Genomic DNA, 18,015 nt, shown 5'->3' on the forward strand with positions numbered 1-18,015 from the left:
GAAACAAGCAGGTTATTCAAGAGGAAAAATTGGACAGACTGGGCTTGTTTTCACTGGGGGTTGAAGAGTGAGGGAGTGACGACTGAAATGTACAAGATGCTGAATGGTCTCGACAAGGTAAATGTGGAAAGGATGCGTTCTCGTGTGGTTGAGACTCCAGAACTATGCAACACTGTTTTAAAATTAGGTATTGCCCATTTAGGACACAGATTAAGAGAATCTTTTTCTCTGAGGGTTGTGTGGCTTTGGAACTCTGTGTCTTGGGAGGCAGCAGAGGCAGGATCATTGAATATTTTTAAGGCAGATGTAGATAGATTCTTGTTCGGCAAGGCAATCCCAGGTGATTGGGGGTAAATGGAATTCGAAACACAAATAAGGCCAGCCGTGGTCTTAATGAATGGTGGAGCAGACTTGTGGGGCCGAATGGCCTACATCTGCTCCTTTTTCATATATTCATAACATAGAAAAATATAAATACTGGAATTCTACTGCTCCGCTCGTGGGCATGGGAAGGCCCACTGACCTCAGACAGGATTTTCTGGTCTCAGATTAAGTGAGGCCATAAAATCCCACCCAAGGAGCCTCACGTGAGCATTATCAAACTTATTATAACAAGTGATAAAAAGCCTGATTAATGAAGAAACTTGACAATGATTGATCGAGGGCACCATCACACCTTCTCCACAGCATCAAACAGTCATTTTAATTTTTACAGGACTGCTAGATTTACACTGAAACTGATTAGATTTATTATATTCCATCCAATTTTATCCTCCTGAGGCCCTTTTCTGGTGGATGTGGTTCCATAGTTCGGATTGCCTTTTGATGCCTGCTTTTCATACATGAGTGCTGAGAGACCGTTCAATAATTAGCCAGGCAGCCCCAATTGTGTTCTCAACTAAACATCCACAAAGGCATGGGGTCACCGAATAGTGAGCACAAGCTGCCATTCCTTCTCTCTAACACAGTGATCTTCCTGGCACCCTGTGGAAATCAGCTCACTCAGCACAGACTGAGGGTCAAACCTGCAAGCGTACCAGGTTTACGCAACTCGGAAATTCACTGGGGTGGGGAATACAAAATGTTAGATTCAACCTCTTCGGCTACTCCCCAGACTCTCCTTTGCAGGTAGCATTCTCAATCTGAATCCGCTGGTTCCTACAGCCAGCTCTGTCTAAACAGTAACTTAATTATGCCATTATTATGGTGCTATGTAATCTTAAATCTTGTGACAGGCCGACTCTCTGGCAACTCAACCTTGACGATGATTCCCCTTTTCTTCGTTACAAATCAAATTTGCGGTACCTGAAAATGCTCAAAGGCTGGGAACAGTCAACAGTGTGGAAACGGAATGACAAATTCAAGAGCTTTTTAATCATCTCAGGTGATTCTACAGCACTCCTTTTGACACAATGTATTACAGGCCTTTCTTCCCTCTGGGCCAGGGTGTTTTAGATAGCAACTCCTGACAAGCCAACTATTTCAATAAACTTTTTGGAATGCTCACTGCACAGCTGCAGTGCACATAAGAATCAGTGCTGCCCAGATGATCTCCTTTGGTATTGCACAGAAGACTGTAGCTCCCGAGTGAAACACAGTTACAGGTCGCCACTAATTAGGCTGGGACACACAGATGCAATTCATTTCCTCTTTTCAAGCCATGCATACTGTTTTTTAAACGTATATTTTCACTGTGTCCGCATAGCTTTTTCACAGGCTCAATGGCCGCAATGGTCTCCTGTTACATTGAATCAAAATCACCTACTGAAATTCAAGTTGGGATGGAAGCTTTCTCCTTGCTGATTGTAAAGTTTGGTGTAAAATGAGTGCGGGCAAGCAGCCTCAGCAAAAACCACCACTCATTGGCGAGCAACTTGTAACTTCACTCAGACAGGCCTCAGATTGGTTGTAGATCAATGGCACTGTAAGAGGGAGCTTTACCCTCTCTCAGTCCCGAGCTGTACCTGTGCTGGTAGTGTTTGATGGCGACAGTGCAGACGGAGCTTTACTCTGTATCTAATCCCGTGCCTGTGCCTGTCCTGGGAGTGTTTGATGGGGGACAGTGTAGAGGGAGCTTTACTCTGTATCTAACCCCATGCTGTACCTGTCTACGAGTGTTTGAAGGGACAGTGTAGAGGGTACTTTTTACAGTTACTGGTCTACAAAGAAAGGAGTGAAATATGGGGGAATCCCCCCTCCCATTGCTGTTTGGATACATTTCTCAAAAAGTACCAAACATATCACTTACAGAACAGAAGAAAGACAGAATCACTTGTACCGTGACATGTCCCTGCTTCAGATTTTAAACATGCAGCAACTTACCAATATTCAGCTGAAAAATATATCTGAGAGTTGTTAGAGGTGGCTTGGAAAATCTGTGCAAGGGCAGTTGAAATGCAATGAGAAGCAAGGTGGAGAAAGCCAACCAGGGATCAGTGCTGACCCAAACAGCTTAAGAGACACAGTCTTTCTTCAAACTCCTGTGACATACACAATCACATAAACATGGAACTGAAACTATAGCCACCTTGAAATAGCATTTTATCAAATGAGGCCTTGATCTACAGATTAGAGCAGAAATATTCAGTGGGTCTTTCAGCAGCTGAAGGAGAGAACTTGGTTACTTAGTTAAAACCGTGAACAGTTTCTTCTCTTCCCTGGTTTCTGAGTGTCCTCAGAGCTACATGGCTGCGACTAAACAGGGTTGGAAGGGTATTTTAAGTTATTTATTAGCGTCACAAGTAGGTTTACATGAACACTACAATTAAGTTCCTGTGAAAATCCTCTGGTTGCCACACTCTGGCACTTGTTTGGGTTGCCTTTATTAATCGAGGCATAGATTACAAAAGCAGGGAAATCATGCTGGAATTGCATAGAACTTTGGTGAGGCCACATCTAGAGTATTGTGTGCAATTCTGGTCGCCACATTGTAGGAAGGATGTGATTGCACTGGAGGAGGTGCAGAGGAGATTCACCAAGATGCTGCCTGGGATGGAACATTTTAGATATGAAGAGAGATGGAATAGGCTTGAGTTGCTTTCGCTGGAGCAGAGAAGATTGAGAGGCGACCAGATCGAGGTGTACGAGCTTACGAGAGGCATGGACAGAGTGGATAAGGAGCAGTTGGTCCTCTTTGTTGAAGGGCCAGTCACGAGGGGACATGGGTTCAAGGTGAGGGGCGAGGGGGGGAGGGGGGTAATGTGAGGAAAAGCTTTTTTATCCAGAGGGTGATGACGGTCTGGAATGCGCTGCGTGGGAGGGTTGTAGAGACGGGTTGCCTCACATCCTTTAAAAAGTACCTGGATGTGCACTTGTCATGTCATAACATTCAGGGCTATAGACTAAGTGCTGGTAAGTGGGATTAGGTGGAAGGTCAGGTGTTTCTCACGTGTTGCTGCAGACTCGATGGGTTGAAGGGTCTCTTCTGCACTGCATGATTCTACAATTCTATGAACCAGAGATTGAGGGGGAAGAGAATTATTTTGTACAGCGAGTCATTATAATCTGGAATGAGCTGCATGAAAAGGTGACAGAAGATTTGATAGTAATGTTCGAAGCACAATTGGTTGAAGATAAATAAATAACAGCTATAAAGAAAGAGCAGGGGAGCAGGATTAATTGGATAGTATTTTTTAAATGGCACAAGCATGATGGGCAGAGTGGCCTCCTGTACTGCATCATTCTTGATGCTGTGATCTGAAAAGACAGGCCAGCAAAGGCAAGGTAACCAAGGACTGCCCAAATAAGTCTACCCTTCAAGAGTCAGGATAAGATGGGAGGAGGGAAAGGAGAGAAATATTGGGAAATAAAATACGAGTATAAATGCATGATGATTGAATCATTCCAGGCTTGCCCAGAATTTGCTGGACTGAGGAGGTGAAGACAGATATAATTTCATTGATTTCCTTCTTTTCCACCCTGAAGTCACAAACACCTTGACATAACAAATGACTATTGTATTGAGAGTGTGGGGAGAGTGTGGAGATTGTTGTTATGTAGCCAAACATAGATAATGAAATCAAAAACACGGAAAGCACTCGGTTTGCACTGCTGCAACCTCTGCTTCAATGTGAGAATAAGTTGTTGAAAGCTTGACATTTATGTTCACATCTCCCACTAAATCTCAGTAAGGCAATGTGAGTGTTAGCAAATTATAGTTGTTAATGATTTCATTTGTGCTCCTCTTCATGCCATGAGTTCAGTAATAAAATATTGTGAATCGAGGAGGAGGAGGAGGATTAAGAACTTAATCTTAAAATATATCCCCCCTACTCCAAACACACCCACCTACCTCCACTGCCCCTGACATTGGTGCATTCTTAAGTTGCTGCTGCCTCGGGGGAAATTGTGTGCGTCGACAGCTGTTGGCCACGAACACCCACTGTAGGGGCAACACAGTGGCTAGCACTGCTGCCTCACAGCACCAAGGACCCAGGTTCAATTCCTGGCTTGAGTCAATGTCTGTGTGGAGTTTGCACGTTCTCCTTGTGTCTGCGTGGGTTTCCTCCAGGTGCTCCGGTTTCCTCCTACACTCCAAAGATGTGAAGGTTAGGTGAATTGGCCATGTCCCTTAGTGTCAGGGGGACTAGCTAGGGTAAATGCATGGGGTTATGGGGATAGAGCCTGAGTGGGATTGTGGTCAGTGCAGACTCGATGAGCCAAATGGCTTCCTCCTGCACTGTAGGAATCTATGGATTCTATGTACCCACCAGGCAGGAGAGGGAAGCTTGGTTAATTTGATCACCAAGGACAGTTGTTGCTTCCCTGGCTAAGGTCAGCTCACTCAGCACAAGCCTATCTCTATTATTAAATCTCAAGGTATTTATTAAGGACTGTGTGGCGCTGGGCAATAAGGTACACATGTGCTAGACCCAACCTGTCTCTCAGGAGAAGGTCAAGGGCACATTCATTTAGTGAATCCAGTTAACAATCATAGGCAGACTCTTTTTCAGTTGAAAATGGAAATAGTCTTTTTAACCCAATCAGTCTGTATGAAGCACTGACACTGACATGTTGCTGCACCTCAATTCTGCTACTTATGACATTGCTCCAGAGATTTGAAGGATTCAACTGACTTTCCGAAGAAATCCTATTCAGGTTTCAGAGGAGGAAGAACAGCATTTTTCACTTTCACAAATCCCTCTTCTCTCTGCATCCTATCTGTACTGCTTTTCAAACAGTAGCCATTTTGGCTTTTGACTGAATATTGTACTCATTGAAATGAGGATAAAAGTTTTACTTTTGACACCAATATCAGTATCAATCACTCCCAGGACAGGTACAGCACAGAGTTAGATGAAGAGTAAAGCTTTCTCTACACTGTCCCCATCAAACCCTCCCAGGACAGGTACAACACGAGGTTAGATACAGAGTAAAGCTCCCTCTGCACTGTTCCCATCAAACACTCCCAGGACAGGTACAGCACGGGGTTAGATACAGAGTAAAGCTCCCTCTATACTGTCCCCATCAAACACTCCCAGGACAGGTATAGCATGGGGTTTGATGCAAAGTAAAGCTCCCTCTCTACTGTCCCCCATCAAGCACTCACAGGACAGATACAGCACGGGGTTAGATAGAGTAAAGCTCCCGCTACACTGTCCCATCAAACACTCCCAGGACAGTTACTGCATTGTGAATACAGAGTGAAGCTTTCTCTACACTGTCCCATCAAACACTCCCAGGCCAGATACTGCATTGTGGATAAAGAGTGAAATTATTTTTGCATGGTTCCTGGGCAGTTAGTTTTGGGATTAAGGTATAATGGCCATTTTAATTTTGATTGAATAGAGCATGAAGGAGAGAGAAAACGAGCAAGAATGAGACACCGAGGAGAGAGAAAGATCCCATATTCAGCCCTGATATACTGCAGTTTATCCAAATCTCTGTTGCTGTGTTCTTACTTGCACCATGCACTCCTTTGCTCATTGACTTACACTGGCTTCCAGTCAAGCTTCAAATTGAAAATCCTTCTTTTCGAATCTATGTCTTCATCCCTCCTTACCACTTTAATTTCCTCCTGACCCAAAAACTCCGAGATAAATGCCCTCGTTTAATTCTAACCACGAGGGAATCCCTGACTTTGGATATGCCATCATTGGAAGATGTGGGTTCAGCTATCTAAGCCCCAAGCTTCAGAATTCTTTCCTTAAACCTCGCTACCTCTTTTTCTTCCTTTAAGACATTCCTTGAAATCTACCTCTTTTACCCGGCTTTTGGCCACCACATCCAACACCGCTGTATGCCGCTCCATGTCAAATCCCATCTTCTAACATTGCCGTGAAATGCCTTGGTAAATTTCATTGCATTAAATGTTAAAGACATCAACAATGTAAGTTGCTGTTGTTACGATCCAGAGAGAGAGATCATTTGCAAGAGGTGAGGACAGGACGGTTTATCAGACAGCGTGCCTTATCTCGTGCCTTGCCCAGTAATATGAGTGAACATGGCTCGAACCCCACAACAGTAAGTTCCCAGTCAGACCGAAGAGAGCTGATGGAAAGGTAACAAACAGGAGGGTCGCCACCAGAGGGTATACCATATGTTCATTTCAGTGGCTGCATTGAGGATTTATATTGGCAAGAGGGAAGAAGATGGTCAGTGCAAACTCTCCAGACCAGAAAATGCTGCACAACATGAAGAAATCAAAGGAGGCAAGAAGCACATACATTGAATTTCATAATTTTGTAACAATCAACCTATCATCTGAGGATAATCCCACAATGACTCAGATTTGACACTGTATTGTAGGGTCGTCCAAGGTCAAACTCAGAGCTGTCCACATTCAGTCAACTGTGTCCTGATTTACATCATTTGAAACATGCTCTGATCATCAATCTGAAAGCAGGAAGAGATACAACACTCTCAGAGGGTGAAATACAGCACAGCACTGGCAGTGTCTGCAAGCCCTGGCACACACTGTGGACTACTGGTTTATGTTAGTGATCTGCTGGAGCTGTGGGGCAGGGGTTGTGGGGGGAATGCATTGCGTCCTAGGATTTCACAATGAGTCTTCTGGCACATTGTCCCTGGAGGGGTCAATGTACAGAAAATGAGGAGTTACCTTTTTCAGCCAAGCAGCTTATTCATTGCTGTTTCAACTGGTGAAAAACGCTCTCAGGAAGCACAGCACACACTCCTCACCTGTCTTATGACACTCAAAAACAAATATACCCTGGGCTTTACAGAGATCAAAACCATTTAGCATGATTAAAATAAACATTCAGAGAATACAGTGAATCATTGTGAAACGATAGTTAGAATCTCACAAGTGGCTTCAGCAGTCCGAGCACTGGGAAATGGACAATGAGAAAGAAAGTATTTGGCCGAGGTTTCTGCTTCTGATTGTAATGAATCCAGTCTGGGCATTGGTTACTGACAAGGGTGGCATGGTGGCACAGTGGTTAGCAATACTGCCTCACAGCACCAGGGACCCAGGTTCAATTCTGGCCTCGGGTGATTGAGCAGAATTTGCACATTCTCCCCGTGTCTGTGTGGGTTTCCTCTGGATGCCCCAGTTTCCTCCCACAGTTCAAAGATGTGCAGATTAGGTTAATTGGCTGTGATAAATTGCCCATGAGCGTCAGGGGGACTTGCAGGGTAAATATGTTGTGGGGATTAGGGTGGGATTGTTGTCGATGCAGGCTCAATGGGCCGAACGGCCTCCATCTGCACTATAGGGATTCTATGGTAAGAATGGGTTTTGGATGTGATGCGGTCAAATAGCCTCCCAACTTTTGTCTTCTGGGCCAACACACGGTGAGTCTGGTGAGTCATTAAAGGTTCAATAGTAAACACCCAGCATGTTAAGGAGAGGCGAGAAGAGAAATTACCACCTCACTGTAAAATAATCAGAGCTGTGACTCGGCTTCAAACCACGACCACAATTTGGTTAAAAAAGAACACACCCAAAGATACTGACATGAGCAGCAGTGAATATTCCTGCACAGGCAATAACACAAGCTGTTTGAGTTCCTCTGGAGCTGCAGTATCAACCTGCAGTTCACCTGCCATGTGGATTCTGATGCAGAACCACAACTGCATTGTTCAATAAATATTTGATCCCATTAATACGCTGGGCTGTGGTCAGACCACTGAGGTGTGCGAACCTTGAAATGAGGAATCACCACATTCTCAATTAAGCAATGAATTTACAAGCCTTTCAGTATATTAATCGATATCACTGGGCAGATAAAGACAGAGAAACTGCCGTTCACACTTACCTGGTTTTAGGGGATGTTGTTAACCATTCTTCATGTTTCTCGAATGTTATTAAATAAGCTGCAATTTCCTGAAAAACACAAGCAGAAGGGAAAAGACCACTTTAGATGCAGAGTAGAATTCATGCAGCACTAACTGGTTTTATCACAAGCTCTCTCTCCGACAGGATCCCTCTCAAAGGTCATGGGACAGCAGAGTGGCACAATGGTTAGCACTGCTGCCTCACAGCTCCAGAGACCCGGGTTCAATTCTCGGCTTGGGTCACTGTATGTGTGGAATTTGCACATTCTCCCTGTGTCTGTGTGGGTTTCCCTCCAGGTGCTCCAGTTTCCTCCCACAGTCTAAAGATATGCACTGCGGGTTTGGTTGGTTGGCCATGTTATAAAGTCCCAGGATGCACGGGTTAGAGGGATTAGTGGGGCAAATATCTGAGGTCGCGGGAATAGGGCCTGGGTGGGATTGTGTCGGTGCAGACTCGATGGACTGAATGGCCTTCATCTGCACTGTAAGGTTTCTATGATTTCTATCAAGTACCGATGAAAGAATAGTGATTATTCATTCAAGTTGCTTTTAAAACTAAAGGAAATACAGACTGATGGGTTTCTTGCCACATGGTGCATGCCCCAAAAACCAAGTTCCACAATGGCCAACCTGGGATCACAGTCCCACAAGGACTTGATTGAACAAATAACAGAGAACATTAAAATAAATTGGAGATTTCTATTGAATTTCGTCATGGAGGATACAGAAAAGTAAATCATGACTTCAAAATGGCCCTGATACTGTTTGAATTTTGGGGATTTGGCTGGGGTTTTATACCTCTGCTGGCCCCATACCCTGCCTCTGCCTCCCCCTACACCAATAGCCACAGCATTAATAATTCCACTGATCAGGCGATGATAACAGAGTATGATGCAGCACAGGAGGAGGACATTCAGCCCATCGTGCTTATACTGCCTCCTCGGTTTAGTCCCTTTGCTCCTTCCCGACAGCCTTGTAAATTGCTAGACGAATAAGTGAACTGGCCTCCTCAGCCTTCAAGATAATGCATCGTAAACAGAACCATGATTGGTGGTGATGCAGCATAAAGATCACAGCTGAATTTAAATTCCTGCATTAAATCTTGCCTGATAGGGCACAGCCATAACGCGCACATTGGGTGTTAGTTATATCAGCATTCAGGAACAGCAGGTTCCCACCAGAAGCCTCAGTCTCCCTGCAAATCATGATACAGCTTGGCTTCCTCCGTCAAACCATTGTAATGAAAAGCATCAGTAATCTGGACAGCTAAATCAAATTAATCCCAATTGTTCAATTGTTAATTGTTCGATTTATACTGCATTGGCATCCAGTATAAGCAACAGTATGCAATTGCCATTGAGGTTCCCTGGCAATAGGACCAAACCATGGACAATTTCTAACACTGTTTCTTTTCCCCCATTTAAAAGATTGGCAATTGTATATGTTTACAGAAACATAGGAAGTAGGTTCAGGAGTAGGCTATTCGGCCCCCCAAGCCTGCACCACCATTCAATATGATCATGGCTGATCCCATTCTTAGTATCCCACTCTCACTTTCTCTGATCCCTTTAGCCAAAAGGGCCACATCCAACTCCCTCTTGAACACATTCAATGAACTGGTCCCAACAGCTTTCTGTGGTAGTGAATTCCACAGGTTCACAACTCACTGAGTGAAGAAATTCTTCCTCATCTCAATCCTGAATGGCTTACCCTTTATTCTTAGACTTTGAACCCTAGTTCCCCAACATCAGGAACATTCTTCTCACATCTAGCCTGTCCAGTCCCATCAGGATTTTATGTGTTTCTATGAGATCCCCTCGCATTCTTCTAAATTCCCATAAAGTATAAGCCCAGTCAATCCAGAAGCTCCCAGTTCCATGCCACAACTCTGTACTACTAACCCAGACTCAGCAACTCAGGAAGACAACATTAACATACCTTTGCATTCCCCCCACCGCTTCCAACATCCCCACTTGCACTCTCGCCCTTATCCTCCAGCCCCACAATAGCATCGACCAGTTGGAGCAAATAATCTGTTATTATGCAAGGTGTTGCTATTTATTTTAATGTAGGAGTGCAGTGGGGGCTGTCCACTGTTGTCTGTACTTCCCCACTTCAAGCACATGCAGGTGGACATATTCCTCATGCTAGAAAACAGTAACAAAAATGCCAGTTTTGTGGGGCTATGTCAGGATATCTGAGGCATTGCACTTCCTCCATCAAGTTCCTACCAAAGATCCTAGCAAGCAGTTGCCACCAAATAAGTAAGTACACTTTCATTTTGGTCAGCATGGTGGCACAGTGGTTAGCACTGCTGGCTCACAGTGCCAGGAACCTGGGTTTGATTCCCGGCTTGGCTCAGTGTCTATGCAGGGTCTGCACATTCTCCCCATGTCAGCATGGGTTTCCTTTGTATGATCCAGTTTCCTCCCACAGTCCAAGACATGCTGGTTAGATGCATTGGCCATGCTAAATTCTCTCTCAGTGCAGCAAAACAAGTGTCAGAATGTGGCGACTAGGGGATTTTCACAGTAACTTCACTGCAGTGTTAATGTAAACCTACTTGTGACACTAATAAATAAACTTTAAAAACTTGAAACTCTAAAACTGTAAACTTTATTTTTACAGCTTGATGTGGAAGCAGAGCACTTTTCTCACCATTAAACATTGCTTGCGCGATCCAACCTCCTTCCATCGCCCCCCCACCACTGACCCCAATTGTCCTTCACCTAATTTCACCTCTGAGTTAGGAGATTGAGCATTCAAGCCCCACACCAGAGATATGAGGACATAATCTAAGCTGACATGTCCCAGTGCCAATATTGAGGGAGTGCTTCACTGCCAGAGGAGTGATATATTGGATGAGACATTCAGCTGAGGCCCCATTTACCCACTCAATTGGATGCAAAATACTCCATAGCTTTGAAGGACAATGGATTTCACCCAGTGTGCTGGCCAATATGTATTCCACAACCAATATCACTCAAACCAATTAGCTAATGACGATCAGCTTGCTGTATTTGGGGCCTTGCGACTGTGCATCAATTGGCTGCCACATTTCCATAAGACTAAGATTTCAGAGCAGAAATAGGCCATTCAGCCCATCGAGTCTGCTCTGTCATTCAATCATGACTGATAACTTTCTCAACCCCATTCTCCCATCTTTTCCCGATAACTGTTGATCTCCTTACCAACCAAGAGCATATCTCTGTTTAAAGACACTCAATGACCTGGCTTCCACAGCTTTCTGTGGCAATGAATTCCATAAATTCACTACCCTCTGGCTGAAGAAATTCCTCTTCATCTTGGTTCTAAAGGGTTGTCCCTTTACTCCGCGGCTGTGCCCTTGGATCCTAGTCTCGATGACTACAATACATTACAACAACTGTTTAAAATGTAGTTCAATGGATGTAAGGCACTTGAACATTGTGAAAGGGGTGATATATACACATAAGCTGTTTCCTTCCTACTTTAACCACATGGCTTAATCCCAGCCTTAGTACAGCATCCTGCACTGCTCCAGTGTGACATTTCCCACAGCCACTCTGAGTGAGACTGCCAATCGGAATGAATTATAGGCAGTTTCATGCTACAGATCCATATCCACAAATCCATTTTTAGATCACAGCTTCCCAGTGTGAGAAGCCAATTTGCTCACCAACAATCTCCTCTCCTTGTTCAGCCTTTATAAACTATATTTTATAACCTTCATGTAGGCAGTAGGTGGATTACAAAAGCTTGTTATTCCACAGGCCTTACTCCATAAGTACAGAATAGCACTCTAAGCAGCGTTACTTGTACAGTCACAGGCCCCTAAAGACCAATTTCACTGAACAATTCTCTCCTTGCTGTATAATTTAGATAGTCTGAACCTAAAGCGCAATGCCACAAATCTCCCTCATTTGCACCTTAGCAGCAAATCGTTCTCGCACTCTGAAGCGGAGAAAACAGAATTGAAAACCTTTCCAGATGGAAATCTTTCCAGACAGAAACCAACATAAGTTGTATGGATCTCTGGTTAGATCACATTAGATCACCAAAGTGCAGGAGGAATATGTTAGCCATGGAGGATGCATGGCACAAAAGCTTTCAAGTACACAGATCAGGTTTGTAATTCCTTGAGGATAAAAAAAGAGTGATTTAACTGAGGTGTTTGAGATGATAAAAAGAGTTGATACGATGGATAAAGAGAGAATCGGAGTCATGAATTCCAAGCTCTAAGGCAGTGTAATTGGAGGGGGGGGGGGGGTACCCCAAAGATTCATTGGGGTTCCCCCAGCCCCAGAAAGTTGCCAGGTAAGGTTTGCAAGGTAATTGCTTGGGAAGTGCGAATATCTGCACTTGGAACATACATGAAAATGCGATTTAAATCGCTAACTTTGGATGGTTCCAACTGTGTTACATAATAATCACCCAGAGAAGGTTAGGAGGGTTAAAGCCACTTTTAACTTCTGGGTAATTATTGCACTGACTCACACCAGATCCCACAGGACTCCTCCAACACTCCCCAAAGGACTTCCCCCATCCTACGGGGCTCATTTTCGCACCCACACCCATGCACGGAGACTCACCCCAAAGGATTCCATCCCCACTGAACTCCCCCATCTTTTGCAACTCTTCATTCTCCCTCATCAAAATAGGGACTCCCCCGCACCCACAAGGCCAGACTCCTGACTTTCACAACCAACCACGCCTCGCTCCTTCCCCATCCATTGACCCAACTCAACCCCCTGTCCCCAGACCTGACCCAACACCCACCATCCCCGCTGAGGGCCAACCGGACCTCCCCCACGAGGCCTGACCCGTTACTCCAAGGCCCAAGCCTAAACCTCCAGCCCCACGTGAGGCCCAACTAGACCACATCCCCCCTTTGGGCTTAGTCCTATTCCTAAAGTTGTCAAAAATAATAGGGTTACCTCACTATTTTAAGCTAAAATAGCAACAGATCATTGACCAGTATGAAGACCTTGTGTCCCTGGGTAGCGGATAAGATTGCACTCTGCTCCATGGTAATTTCAGGAATTATGCAATCAGCCAGCCAGCTCTCCTGTGGTGATTGTCCCTTTAAGAGCAACACAACAGAGTAAGTGTCACCTGGTTTGGGGGAACCAGTTGGAACACAAAGTGGGTAATCAACTCAGAGGGTGGAATCTTCTTTTAGGCAGAAGACATGTAGGTACCTACCACAGCCGTGTGGCTGCTTGCCACTGTACAGTTTGTCTTATTAATGCGGTAAATACCTTTTGTGTTTCTAATGAAGTCTGTGAGAGTGCATCATTACACCTCTGAAAGTTGCTGCGTTGGATGGCTTGCTCTAATTATTGACCGGCTAACATCATGAGCATCAAGTCTCCACTTCTCCATGTTCTGTCATAAATGTATGGACTGAGGCAGCTCACCGCCTCAGGCTATTCAGCCCCTCTGTTAGATTTTGGCTACTACTTGGATACTCTTGAGCAGAGATCATGAGAGAGAGTTCAGGACCTGGAACTCCTGCCTGATTATCTCCCCCTCTCCCAGGTTCAGGGGCACTGATGATATTTCTACAAACCCCCAAGATCAGCAAAAATCAGAGACTGAACTGTGGATCTTTCTGCCTTGTGTAGCTCAGTATTTTTCTTTATTCATTCATGGGACATGGGCGTTGCTGGCTGGTCAGCATTTATTGCCCATCTCTAGATGCCTGTGGGCAGTTGAGAGTCAACCACATTTCACAGAGTGAATTCACCTATTGAATTAATAGAGTAAGGTGATAGATTGTTATGAATGTGTCATTTTTTTTCCACAATTCAGAACAAACTATTTTGTTTTCTTGGTGATTTGATCACAGGAATGAGAACCTGTTGATTGTTGAATCCACTCATCGGACAGGCAGCATTTCATGTTTACCGTGATGTCCTCATCCTTTGAAATGAAGGGCTCACCAGGTGAGGGATTGTATTATCAACTACAATCTTTTTGATTTGATTTATTATTGTCACATTCACACACAGTATTGTTTTCCTGCGCACAATACAGACAAAGCATATCATTCATAAAGAAGGAAATGAGAGAGTATAGAATGTAGTGTTACAGTCATAGCTAGGGTGTAGAGAAAGATCAACTTAATGCAAGGGAAGTCCATTCAAAACTCTGACAGCAGCAGGGAAGAAGCTGTTCGTGAGTTGGTTGTCTGTGACCTCAGACTTTTGTATCTTTTTCCCGAAGGAAGATGATGAAAGAGAGAATGTCCAGAGTGCGTGGGGTCCTTGATTACGCTGGCTGCTTTGCCGAGGCAGCAGGGAGTGTACACAGAGTCAATGGATGGGAGGCTGGTTTGCGTGGGCTACATCCATGACCTTTTGTAGTTCCCTGTGCTCCCAGGAGACATACCAATCTTCCAAAGTGTGGGTAGGGGCGAGAACATGGGAAGAGGGGGATCACTGCATGTTAAAACTGATGCACTTAATTTAGTTGCAGCAATTGCTAATTTTCACTACCTAGTTTTTCAGCTATCAAATGGCTGGTTGTGTGCCTCCCACAAGGTGAATGTTTGCATCAGTTCTGGATGGAAACCCAGCTTCTAACAGGGTGAACTGACTGTGGCTCAATAACTCTCCAGCTCACTAATGCTGATTATTATTATTACCTTCAGTGAGAAACTCAATGCACTCACACTGGCTGCATATGTTCCGACTGTGAGGTGAAGCAATAGGTGGTATTCTCAGTGTTAGTAGTGGTGCGTGCAACATTTGATTTCAAAAATAAATCCTTCTCCTCTTCTTTGGAAAAACATCTTTAGAAGTTATTGCAGTTAGAATGTAATGGCAGGACACACTTTATCGCAACACAGTGAAATGCAATCAATATTACTTAAGTTGTAAGACAATCAAAATAAAAGAAAATGGAAGAAATTAAGAACGAGAATGTGTGAGACAGAGGTGAAAAGACTGAACGCAGTGAGCGTGATAGAGGGGGAGATTGAGATATACAGGAAATGGAATTGAGAGAAAGAGAGGCAGAAGGCTTCAATTTAACAGTGTGTCGTTGAATATACCATCCCACCCGCCACGGGAATCAGAGCAGGTGAGGGGAGGACTATGGAAAGGTCAATGGACGGGATTTTCCGGTTTCCAGGCGAGCGTGACTGGAAAATCCCACCCAACATTTTTTGAGAGTTAAAATTGGGCCCTCATTGAGAGTGAAACAGAGGAAGAGAGAGGAGTAAGACAGAGAGGGGAGAGAGACAGAACAGACAATGACCAAGTCAGAGAGGAAGAGACACTGCAATAGAAAGAGAAAGGGAGATTCAGAGGATGAAACAATTGGTAGAGCAAAGAAAGAGAGAGAGAGAGCAACAGAGAGAAAGAATGAAAAACGGATAAAAACAGTTAGAGACATCAGAGATGGTTGGAGAGACAGCAAAAGAAACAGTGAGATAGAAAAAGAGAGGGAGGGAGAGAGAGAGAGAAACATAGAGAGACACAGGCAGGCAGAGAGAGGATCACATAAGAGTAGCAAGAAGGAACCAATAGCAGGAGGGCAGAAAGAGCTGTGCTGATGTGGGCAGCCATTCTTTGTGCCATGAGTAGCCAAGAGTTTGAACCTGCCCTCGCAGCCTGCCCATGTTGTGTTCCACTGACTTGTCCCTACTTGCCCTCTCTGATCACCAGGAAAAATACTGCAACCAGGAACAGGTCACAACTGCAGAACGTGCCAGGAATATTTGTGAGCTGTGTCTTTAAACAGTTTGGAAATATAAACAGCCCTCATCATCACCACCTACATTATTCATTCCTGACTCACTGCCTTTTTCAGATGACATTTCCATGGTCACAGCAGGTCTGGGATAATGTTCCCTGGAGAATCTGATTGTGTGTGCCTCCTGGTATCCTTTAACCTTCATTCCTGTTAGTAACATGGTATTGGTCCAACTCTCATATAAAGAGTTCATTGGTACGTTACTTTCTAAGGAGTTTGTTGTTCTGAATCTAGGCTTCACTCAGAGCGTCTTCCGATCGCCTGCCGTACCCACAGCAGGAGCACTTTCGGAAAAATTGTTTATGCTGGGGGCGGGGGGGTGGAATCTTCCCTCAAAATTTCTAAGTGTCATAAAAGTCTGACACACCACCCCTTAGAGCTCCACCCTGCATCAGACCCCCAGCACTGTGCCTACCCCCATCATAGCCCCATTCTCACTCAGGCCCATCCCCACATAGGTCCCACCCTCTTGGCACTGCTCGTGGCACACATGGTGCCCAACCAGGTACTGTCAGGGTGCCAGGTAGGCACTACCAGGCTAACACTTTCCAATGAGTACTGCTCAGCTGTGCTCCCGTCCATCTGGGGGCTTTAATGGCCTCTGATCTCTGCCCCCGCAGATGTGGCCATAGTGCCTGGTTCCCGCTTACAATGGCGCAGCAGTGATTCTCACCATCGAAAGGGAAGATTCCATGAGACCAGAAGGTGGTGGGCGGGAGCAGATAAATGCTTTTAACTTACCTCAGTTTAATGTAAACAGGTGGGTTGGGAGAATACCAAACTGATTTGTGCTGAAGTTTGTTAGCCTCCCACGCAATCTTCCCAGCTCACCGTGCCATTTGACAGCAATGGTGAGCTGGTAAGACCACGCCTTCCACCTCTCCAGGGTTACTGGCAATTTTCTAACTAACCTCAATGAGAAACGGGGCGGGGGGGGGGAGCAGCTGGGGAAATTCTCCCACATGTTGCAAGGTGGGAGCATTCCTGCAAGCCTCATTCTCTGACTGATTAACTCTGCCCTCCACCTCTGCGCTCTCAGTTAAATAACTCGGTCATCTTTTGATTTCCTAAACTAACATTTTGAAGACATTTATCACGTCCCATCTCAACCTTTTCTCGTTCTCCAATTAAAGCAAACTGTGAACCTTTATAGCTTTGAACATAATTGCCAGCATATCTCTGCCAATCTCAGCTCTGTTTTCACTGGTGTCCCTTTTGAAGGATGACTGACTATATTGGTGTTCTGTACTAATATTTATTCTGTAGTCAACATCATTAAAAAGGAGATGATCTGATTATTTATCACACTGCTGTGTATGAATTGTCTGCAGCATTCCCCACATCACAACAGTGACCATGCTCCATGAAGTTGCTCATGCAAACCTTGGGGTATCTTTGAATCATGAAAGGTGCTATGCAAACGCTCCTTCTTTCTCTCTCACACACACACACAAGGTAATCTCAGGGACAATTTAATCAGAGCTAAAAGTAATCTCTTTGGTTGGAGGAATAAATTAATTCTTCTTAACATTTGATTTTTGATTTGATTTATTATTGCCACATGTATTGGTATACAGTGAAAAGTGGTGTTTCTAGTGCCCTGTAGAGACAAAACATAACGTACACAGAGAAGGAAAGGAAAAGGGGCATAATGTAGGGTAGGGTGAGAAGGACGTTTATAAATGAATAATTGTGCATGATTCTAGATGCAATGGGTCAGATGGACTGAATGGACTGATCGAGCTCTGGAATTTTGAATTCTCAATTTAATTAACTTTAAGGTATAAATCAAAGCTGAAAAGGCGAACATACACCAGTTACGCCTGTATCTGTGTATAGAAAGGGTAAGTCAACACTTGGATGCTGACAATGAGTTTGCGAGAGTGCAGAGGGTGTCTGCTTTCTTCGCCCATGCTGTAAATTCCCAAAGTTTGCAGTGCTTTGTGTTTTTGTTCGGACAACTGCTCGTAACACAGTCAATAATCACACTCCAGGCTCTCTCACTGCATCATTGCCACTGCAAGTGATTCCTGCAGC

The 18,015-nt window shown here is 44.5% G+C and overlaps 1 protein-coding gene across 5 annotated transcripts in view; it reads right to left on the reverse strand.

Moving 5' to 3' along the window:
* The window catches only part of LOC145359990 (calmodulin-binding transcription activator 1-like), a 1,101,467-nt gene that overhangs the window by 675,964 nt on the left and 407,488 nt on the right, over positions 1 to 18,015 (reverse strand). For all 5 annotated transcript variants that reach the window (XM_080214885.1, XM_080214883.1, XM_080214884.1 and 2 more), the window contains exon 3: positions 8,220 to 8,287. In XM_080214885.1, the coding sequence (XP_080071011.1) occupies positions 8,220 to 8,287 (68 nt within the window). The remainder of the gene's footprint in view (positions 1 to 8,219; positions 8,288 to 18,015) is intronic.

The sequence above is a fragment of the Carcharhinus amblyrhynchos genome, chromosome 30 (assembly GCF_965287045.1).
Source record: "Carcharhinus amblyrhynchos chromosome 30, sCarAmb.v2.hapA, whole genome shotgun sequence".
Classification (NCBI taxonomy): domain Eukaryota; kingdom Metazoa; phylum Chordata; class Chondrichthyes; order Carcharhiniformes; family Carcharhinidae; genus Carcharhinus; species Carcharhinus amblyrhynchos.